General features: G+C 44.2%; 1 protein-coding gene across 6 annotated transcripts in view; it reads right to left on the bottom strand.

Moving 5' to 3' along the window:
- SYNDIG1 (synapse differentiation inducing 1) overlaps positions 1-10,025 on the bottom strand; it is a 173,758-nt gene that overhangs the window by 104,627 nt on the left and 59,106 nt on the right. For all 6 annotated transcript variants that reach the window (XR_003091671.1, XR_003091673.1, XR_003091672.1 and 3 more), the window contains exon 3: positions 4,601-4,738. Coding sequence is in view for 3 of the 6 variants with exons in the window: in XM_006034973.3 (XP_006035035.1) it covers positions 4,601-4,738 (138 nt within the window). In the remaining 3 variants the exon portion in view is untranslated. The remainder of the gene's footprint in view (positions 1-4,600; positions 4,739-10,025) is intronic.

Here is a 10,025-nt window from a genome sequence, read left to right as displayed (position 1 = left end):
GAAAGAGAACAATACCGAAAATGATCTAACATTGTTCTATCTCCTAACCTCAGCACTGATAAAGTAGATAGAAAATAGGTTCCAAAAAAAGTCAGCAAAAAAGTTTGAGTCTAAACCAGGAGTAGGTAAAATATGGTCTGTGGGCTGGATCCAGCCTGTGGAGGAGGGGCTTTGTCCAGCCCATAGCAGGTCCCTTGGTCCTGCCTGGCCCAGGCACTGTCAGACGGTGGCGCGTGCTGCCGCCTTGTCTAATAAAAAACATCAGATTTACCCAAAGAACCTTGTCTGCCTAAGTCCATTTAGACACCCAATAGATTGAATGGAATCTGGCCCTAGGAGTCAGTGACTTCTCCCAGATTTGCCTGGTGCAAGATTGCATACATAGTTTCATAGTTTCACAGAAAATTGGGTACAGGTTTCCCTTGCTTTATGCAGGTTCTGTATGTGTGAATTCACTCTTATGTAATGACCCTTATGCAATGGGTGTGGTGGAAGCCCGCAGTCAGCTGCTTTGTGCATTGCATTGTGGGAGTGACGTGCCCTAAAATATAGTTTCCTGTGTGGATCTGTGCTCCTCGCTCATTGTCTGCAACACGTTTCTGCAGTTGCCATCCCCATTATGATACTACCCTATGCTTGTGTGTACTGTCTGCTGTTGGTGAGTACCAAAATTGTCTTGTAAAAGTGGTAGAAATGGGTCTGGGGGTCAGTACAGTCGAGGTCTTGGAACATATCTCTATTTGTTATTTTTTAAAGTGGACTCCCTTTATGTGAATTTGAGTTATGCACTGTTTTCCCAGAATTTATGTACAGCATAAAGCGAGGGAAACCTGTATTCAGATAAGGAGGAGCTGTTTCTCACTACTGCAATGGTTTTATTGTGCCTTATGGAAAAATCAAAGGTCCTCACACATCCATTGGGCCAGCATGATTAAGGCACACAAGTTAGTGTAACCAATGGTACACAAACATCACATCGAGATGCCTTTGATTCCCCAGCCTGAATAATCAGCTGAGTTGGCTGGGAGAGGAGTGCAGGGCAGCCTCTGACCTGAGCCCTAAGTATGGATGAAACTTGCACTGCCAGTGAGACACCATCCCCACTTTGCCCCAGCACCTTCCTCATGGAAAGAGACTTCTCTTTCTAACTGCTCTGAGCACTAGTCAACCACTGGGAGCAGGTTCACTGTGGCTACTCACTGGGCTTTCTGGTGTGCTGCACAGTCATGGCAGACTCTTCCCAGAGAGTCACTTGCCACCCATATCTATTTAATTTCCAAGCCAACTCCTCCTTTGAATTGTCCTAAGCAGACCCAGAATGTGGGATTCTTCCATTGCCAATCTCTGTGCAGCGCCTTTACTTCTCCACAATGTGATTCAGATAGCTTCCAAAGGTCTGTAAGTCTGAAGCCTGGGCTGGAGCCTCTGCAGATGCAGTCAGTACCATTAAATGTACCAAAAAGAATCTCTGGGGGAGGACTGATGATTTTTTTGAGCCCTGGGGAATATTATTTTTTTCCATCTATAAATATCCGTTACACCTTAACACACCTGTCTTTGCCTACTTGAGGCAGCAGCACATGCAAAATACCATATACTTTCTGCCTGTGCTGGAGAGATGGAAAGAGGAACATAGCACATTGGTGTCCTGCATGATAAGGAACGGACTAGTGAATGCTCTGAATACTGAACTGGGACCAGTTGACTGTGCTGGGTGCTAAGTTATTTCAGTGCAGCAGCTCTCCAAATCCAGTCCATCTGTGGGTAGGCAAATAGGAGCCTTTCTCTCATAAGAACCTGCTTCTCACTGTGGCCACCAGGGCCTTGAATACATGGCCCCGAATGCTTGAAAAGTTGGCTCTTTTTGAGTAACAGAGGATGAATAATGACCCCAAGTTTCACTTTATCAGCCCACCTTCAGACTTGACCATCATACTTTATCTAGGGTTTGTGACAAAGGTCAACAAGTGCTACAATGTCACATGCATTAAAGGAGGGTCTCTAGTATTATTGGGGAAAAGCTTACGATTGAAAGTACTGTATAGCTACGAAGTGCATGTGAATGGGATATAATGCTTTCCTACAACATATACACATACACATTATAAACAGTTTAAAACTTCTGGCTTTTTTAGAGGAAATTAAATGTCATTTTTTACATGAATCCATCACTGTGGCTGAAAACGTGAGCCATTGACAATAAAAAATCATGGTACACAGCAATTACCAATACTGGGGAAATTCTAGGAACTATACCAGTGATCTATCATTTCTCATCTCCTTTCTGAGTAAGGTCAGCTTCCTTAAATACAGAGAGGATTCCCAGAGTGGCCAATTAAGCAATGGTATTAATTTGGCCACAATTTCTTCCCAACCCTAAGCAACTGATGTTTGGTTTATGCCCTGGGCTATGAAAGGACTTCACTCATACACCTTTTATCCATGTTAGTCTAACTGCATATAGTTCTTGGAATAGTCATACATAAAATGCCTTATTTATTTTATAATTATATAGGGCTTTCACCTCAATTAGAGCTGGTTGGGAACTTTTCAATGAAATATTTTTTATTAGAAAGTGCTGATTTGTCAAAACCAAATCTTTTCATGGAAGTGTGCCTAGTTCACAGAGATGTTCATTTGGGAAGGTTTCTCAGGTCCAGTATGGAATTTCTGTTGAGAGGGAGAGATCCCAAAAAATACAGTGGTCAGAGCCTGTGGGGTCTCTGGAGAAGAAAATTCAAATCCTTGCTTTGAATCAGGCAAAGCAGTCACTTGAATCCAGGTTTTCCATAGCAGCCCCCCAAGTAATTCTGAGTCTAAGTGCCCTTATCACTTGGCTGTTCAGGGGAGAAGGGCATGCCTTCTCTCTGTTTCATTGCCAGAAAAAATATATGTTTTTTCTACTGTTTGTTCACTTATTAGGAGGAAGTTCCTCTGAAATGGTTACTATTTAATATGGAAATCCTTCCAGCATCCTACCTTTTGATGTATGTCTAATCTCAGATCTGGGACGATGATGATGGTGATGGTGATGATGATGATGATTAATAGTCCTGGTGGTGGTAGTGGTGAATAGGTTGTACTGTATTTATTTTGCCTGGATAAAACCAGCCTGCATTTTTTTCTGCCTGCCAAGAATACCAGTATTACAGTAATGTAGTTAACACTGTATTTCTCCCAACTGAAACAACAGTGGTAAATCCCAAATGTACACAATTGCTGACAGCATCCAGGAATAATTCTCAAGAGGGAAGAAGAAAAAAGGTATTGCATATAACCCTGCATGCTGACAACTCTGTGCGGAGTAGAGAGGACAATAAACTATGAGTACTGAAATGCTCCAGGTATGTAATCTTCACGTTCAACTTTTACAACCAGCTTGCAAGTTCCCTAACCCAAACCTGGGGAAATCAATATCACTCAGACAAGGAAACTTGTTAAGCTCTCTACTAGGCCAGCCTTAATTTCCCCTGGTGTTTGGAGGCTGCTGAGATAAAATTTCTATGACTCATACTTTATTTAAAATATTATAAACATGTAGACTTATACCTCTTCCCTCATATTAAGTAAATAGTTTCCTCATTTTCCTTTGTTCTCAAGGGCCTCACACCTACCCTGGTACATATATATATGACAAACATTCAATGCTGATAAACTTTTAGAGCTAGGTCATTACAGAATCAGACTAGAAAGCAGCTCATTTCAGTCCTGTGAAGTACAGTCAGTCTGCTCTGATGTGCTGCTCCATTTCTCTCATATTTTTATCTAGTATTGGCAGCGCACTTCATTATAACTACTGATGAGTCCACCACTGTAATTCCATTTCTGTACACTTACATTATCTTCCACTTGGAGAGACTCAGTAATTGTTCTTCGGGCGCTTAAGGCTTTATGAGGACACACACTTGATGGAGTAGATATAGAAAAGTTCAGTGGACATTAGCCACACTGAACTATAACTGCCTAGAAAATGACATTCCATTTCAGAGAAAAATATTGTATTTTTAGTTGTTTTTTATCCCAAATTAGAACAAAAAAGTGACATTTTTCATGGAAGCATTTCCAGAAAAAAAATTATAAGGGGAGAAACTGATATGAAATATGTCTGATTTTCTGGCTGCTTGCCTGGGAGACTCTTGTCAGTTTTACTCTCCCTGTGGGCAGTCAGGAAGCTGGTGTTTTGATTTCCCTGGGGCAAAAATCCTGACTTTCAGGAAAGGTTATTTTTCTATCAGAAGATTATTTCAGCAGAAAAATCCACAGCCGCCCTGCCATGAAGTAACATGGGACCAGACCACCTGAATTACGGCTAACATCTCGACCTGGTGCAAGGTAAAACAGACAGGGGTATATCCCATATCCATAAACATATAGACCATAGACCATCACATACACATGCGCACATACATATAGAAAGAGGAAACCATGGTATGCAGTCACCAGTGGTTTGTGTACACTCAGAACTCCACTCCACTCTACCCAGAGCGTGGGTTTAATCCCAATAGATGTTTCCTACGGACCCCTTCTCTCAATGTAATGCATGTGGACTCTGTGCTAAAATGCAGAGGTCTGAGTACAGCAGGCAACATTTCAGTCTTACCTCATGCGACAGGTAAAAGGCAGCAATCCCCAGTGGCCAAAAGCAGCAGAGCATAGAGAAGACGCTGAGGCCAAGATGGTCCCGGGGTGGCATCATCAGGAAGTTGTCTTCGCTCTCTGTGTCACTGGAGTAATCACTCTGGAATAATGAAGGGGAGAAAGAAAAAGGCTCCAGTTAATGAGGCAGCTCTTCCTCCCCTGCCCAGGTTCAGCCTGTGACCGTGGGCTTGTAGAACTTCCCTGGGAATTCCCAGGGAACTTCTACAGCCCAGGACCCACTGCCATGCCCTAATCAGAAGGGGAGGCTCAGGGGCAGAACCTGTGTGTAGCCACACTAGCCCCCCTGGCAAGGTTTCTCAGACTTTAAGGAGTCACTTGTAACTGTTTCACACTGACTGGTCTGCACAATAGGACCTACTGTGAGAGCTAGGACAATGGCTATGCACTAGGCCTCCATACCCTACATGCTCAGAGGAGAGGGACTCTGTGTCACCTTCAGTTAAGTGATACTGTAACGAGAGGATGGAGGGAAGCCCAATGGACCTGGCTATGCAAAGCTACCAGCCCCAACATGGCGTGCACTGGTTGTCACTGGAAGGAGAATCCCACTCGTATTTTTTAATGCATTCTTGGTGCTTTGGCATACCACCTGTCATAATCCCTGCACAGCTCTGCAGAGTAAGCAGCACTGAATGACCCTGAGTTCCATAGGGGAACAAAAGGAAAGACCCAGGTGTTTTCTCTGGCACTTGTCCTGTTCCAGAAGTAAGAGAAGGCAGCACATCCTAGAGCTAAATCTTAATGACTGGTGTGAACCTGAAAACTCTGGTTTTGTGGAACATTTCAAAAAATGAACTTGAGCCTATGCCATTTCCTTCTGATATGTAGCTGCCTCCTGGCTCTACCTCCAGTGTCTGGCTCTGCCCCAGCTTGGGAGGTCCCTCCAATGGAGTGTTCCCTCACGCTGCTACAGGAAACCAACTGGACTTGCAGGTTCTTTGGCAGAAAAGGAAAGGGAGTTAGGAGTAGACAGGCTCTGCAGAGCAGTGAGAAGCAGAAAGGAAGCAAAGCTAAGCGACATCCTGCTAGCAAGGACTGGGGAATGGGCAGGATTTAGCAGGACACCTGGGTTAGATTGATGGGCAAGATTAATGGTGAGCCTCCCAGGTCAAAGTCAGAGGTGTCTGGGCATCCCATCAGGCCAGCGTGGCTAAAGCACATTGGTTTCTTTAGCTAACAGCACCCAAAGGAGTGATGTGGCAGCAATGTGTCCAGCTGGGGGCTGCACATAAGGTCAAGATGAAGTCAGGTAGCAAGAATTGTTTTGGGGGAAAGCAGGATTAATGGTGAGAACCTCTCGGGTATTTGACTGGAAACCCTTGGGAACAAAATGTCTTGGCGTGTTTGTGAGTATTATCAATTTAACTGGTAAGCTTTGGAGGCTCAATTTAGCAGTGTCTCTAATTAATCAGGGACACGATGTCAATAATTGAATAGGAGGGGCCACATGGAAGGTTCTGAATTAATTTGGGGGGTGGTTAGAAGGGGATTTCACAGAACTGTCTGGAAAGTCCGTGTGTGAGAGAGCATAATTAAAGTTGATTGTTGCTGTTGCTATTTTCCCTTTGAATACTACTTAATCATTCTTGTTTATACACTGGGTGCATCTGGGTGCATCTACACATGAAACTAGTGTGATGCAATAAACTCTGGAATAGTTTGCACCGGCGTTTGTTGCTCCCAGGTGCAGTGTTTACACATGTGCCCGGAACTACGGTACATTGAGCCAGGGTGGTGCTGTCCCAACTCAACGTGCTGTGAAGGGGTTGGCTGGGGAACAAGGGTCCTACAGTGCGGGGTTAGCCAGCAGGCATCCCTGCACTGTAGCACCCTTGTGCCCCAGCCAGCCCAGTCACCGTCTACACATGCCTTGTGGCGAAGTAAATAACTCTGCCATAGAACAGTACTTGTATTGGGCAATACTATTCTACAGCGGAGTTAATTAGTTTACTCAAGCTTAATAGCACTGCACATGTAGAATGTGACACTTTACAGTGGAGTTAATTAGGCAACTCTGCAGTAAGTGTCTTGTGTAGATGCACCCCCTGGGACTTTATTGAAGCTGGTGGTGGGGCAAGAAGGGGTAGTTTGAATATTTTTTCCTGTCCACACAAGCCACAGCAAGTCAAATGCATAATACATTTTGTCTACTGCCATGTTCTACAACTAGGCTATAGCATGAAGCTTCCTTTCTCCAGCTCTGGGTCTTAGGCCATTAACACTAACATGCATGCAGTAACATTTTAATGGTGCAGAGCCTTGTGTACCAATGCTGCACTGAGGCAAAATGGGGTGGTTAACAGATCTCAGAGTCAGTGTTTCTGCCTTGCCCATGCAATCACCTGGGGATAATACTCCTTCCTTCAGTTCAAACACATAAGTCTGTCTTTACACCCAAAGGCCTAGACAGTTTCTACAGTGAAGACCTTTGCTTTGGATCAGGACCTTTTTCCACAGGGTAAAAGTCACAGCAGTATGAAGGTGTCCTAGAGCCCTGTGTCTGTGCTATGTAAGTGTGGCAGGGTGGAAAATAACAGGGAGGCTGGCTTTAGAGGTGTCCACTGGGTGTAGCTGTCAGTGCTGTGTTGGAGAGGGGTTGCTGTGGGGACTCCAGGCAACACTGCAGCCCACAGGGCTCTGAGTTAGGCTTCCAAGGATTCTAAACGGTATCAGTTGCCCAGGGTTAGGACAATGCCCAGGGTTGGCTTAAGGCCATCTCAACATCCCTACCAGTTCTTTGCCTTTAACAGGTGCAACACGATCTGTCAAGAAATAGCTTGTAAGGATGCTGTCAGGCCCAGCATAGTTGTGGGAGACTTCCCATACAAACCTGGTGACAGGGATGTATTCCCATATGTACACCTTCCATCTTAGAACAGATGCCATCAGGATTTCTGGGTTAAATGTGGCACCCATCTTTGGGCAGGAAAAGATGCCAAATTACAGAAACTTCTTGGGGGACTCGAGGCAGAGATAGTGGCAGGGAAACTTCTTAGACCTGCTTTCCAGCAGGCTTCTTGGGAATCTCAAAAGTTTCTTGAGACTGTTTGAGTTGTAAGAGAATTCCACCCATGGCTTTGTAGAAATGGGAAGAAATATGTGACAATAAGCCCCCAGTAGCTGAACAAGTGATAAAACATGAAAGACTTGTCAAAGACTAGGCTCAGGTATTTAGTGTAGAACAAAGACACTCAGAAAGTATGTGGAGCAGACTGAGCTACAGTCACATTGAATTATATGAGCATATGTGAACCCACTGGACTGCTGGCAGGGTTCCTAGCAAAATTATCAGCCTGTGCCTGGAATCATGTTCACTTCACGATGACTAAAGGGTGCTGGGCATTAATTGAGAAACGTCTTCCTGTGGAAAAGAGATGTGCTGATACCGTTGTCATATTTTCCAACTAAGTGACTTTTCTGTTCTGATATTTCAGAATGGGTTGCTTACATTTCCTTTGTGTCGGTGGCTTTTGTTTTTAAAGAGTAGCAGATAAACAGGAAATCACTGGAGATTTCTGAACTGTCTCTTGAAACAATGCCCTTCCTTGAATGCTGTGACAGATGGAGAAAAGACAGTAGAAAATCTTTTGATTATCTACTGCACAAAAGTAACTAAGCTGCGCGCCGGGCAGCCTATCTGTGGACATTGGGGAGTAACTGTCTGATATTTCAAATGGCCTCAAGTCATCTAGCCAAAGATGAAATGGAGCAAAGTTTCCTCAATAACTTTGTATGAGAGCTGATGCAGAAAAAACGATTAATTATGCTGTTTTTTTTTTTTTTTTTTTAAGTTTTTGAAGGAATGCTTTCACATTAGTAAGAGCTTCTGTGGAGATTTATAAGGTGGCTGATGGAATGGACCAAAACTGCAGAGTAAGCAAAGTTACTTCATATTATGGCAGCCTCAAAATCTTACTGAGAGAATTAAGTAGATATTGCAATTTATTAAATTAGCACTATGTTCACAGTATATCAAATCTGTAAGCCTACATAGTGATGTGCTGAAGCCCATATAGAACCAGGACTGAGAGGAAGACATCTGACTGGGTAGTCAAACTATCAGTACCCTAGGGGAGAGGGGAGGCATTTTCCTCCCCTGCAAAGGATTATGGGTAAGGAAGACCTCTATAAAACCCTCTGGTTATGGCTCAGCTGGAAGTCAGAGTTGAAGGATTGTTGAGAAAGTCTCATCAGTTGCTAATAAGAAATAGAGATTATTCAGGGCTAATATGCTGTGGAGATATATGCCTTGTTATTTTATTTGTGGTATGGGGGTGTTTCTTCCTTAAAATAAACCTTTGGTGTCATTCTTTATTAAGCCCCTCTGCACTGTGCCAAGAGAATCTGTTTAGACAACTCTGTTACACTACAGAATAACAAGTGCCCTGCATGTTACCTATAATCTAACCTGCCACATTCTGGCACTTGGGGAAAAAGAACTTGCCCAACAAAAAAAGAAATGCTTTTCCTAAGAGTTGTTTCTGATGAATAATGATCCAGCCTCCCCTTGAAAACCTTCAACAAAGGAGATTCTTGGGCAGTCTATTTCATTGACTCACTGTTCTTCTAACAGCAGGATTTTTTTTTTCCCTGAGATCTAATTTAAATTTGCTTTGCTGCAATTTAAAGTCATTGCTTGGTGTCCTGTACTCTCCAAGGAGAGCAGTTGTTTCCCCTCTCCTTTATGATAGCCTTTCAAATATTTGAGGACTGCTATCATATCCCTCCTTTATCTCTTTTTCTCGATGCTTACTATACGTACCTCTCAACCTTTCATTATATAGCTTGCCTTCCACCCCCCTTATCATTTTTGTTGCATGCCTCTGGACCCTCTCCAACTTCTCCACATCCTTCTTAAAATATGCAGCTCAGAACTGCACACAATGCTAGATGGGGCCTAACCAGTGAAGAGTAGAGTGGAACTATCACTTCCTGGGTTCACCCACACGAGATGTTTACTGTGCAGCTGACTAATTAGTAAGCCTGTGCGAAGCAGCTAGAATTCGCTTCAGATACAGATTCGGCTGATTCAGGGGACAATGATTCGATTCTGTGATTTGAATCACTGTCCCAAATCGATTCGGCCGAGTCTCCAAATCACACAGGCCCCATCTCCAACCCGCTCTCCCAGCTCCGGCAATGGCTGCCCTGCCCCAGCTCCTGGCTCTTTGAAAAAAAAAGCTCAGACTCACTGGCTGCTGCCGGGTGGGGGCACAATCCCTGCTGCCCCGCACTGCCCCATGCTGCGTGGGGGGCTCTGCACAACCCGCCCCCTTCCCCCCATGGCTTGCTCGCCCGCCATGGCTCCGGCCCTTTAAGAAAAGTGCAAACAAACCAGGAAACACCCCCCCCCTGGACTCACTGTT

This window comes from Alligator sinensis, unplaced genomic scaffold (genome assembly GCF_000455745.1).
Source record: "Alligator sinensis unplaced genomic scaffold, ASM45574v1 scaffold239_1, whole genome shotgun sequence".
Taxonomy (NCBI): Eukaryota; Metazoa; Chordata; order Crocodylia; family Alligatoridae; genus Alligator; species Alligator sinensis.
This window is presented reverse-complemented; position numbering and strand designations above follow the sequence as displayed.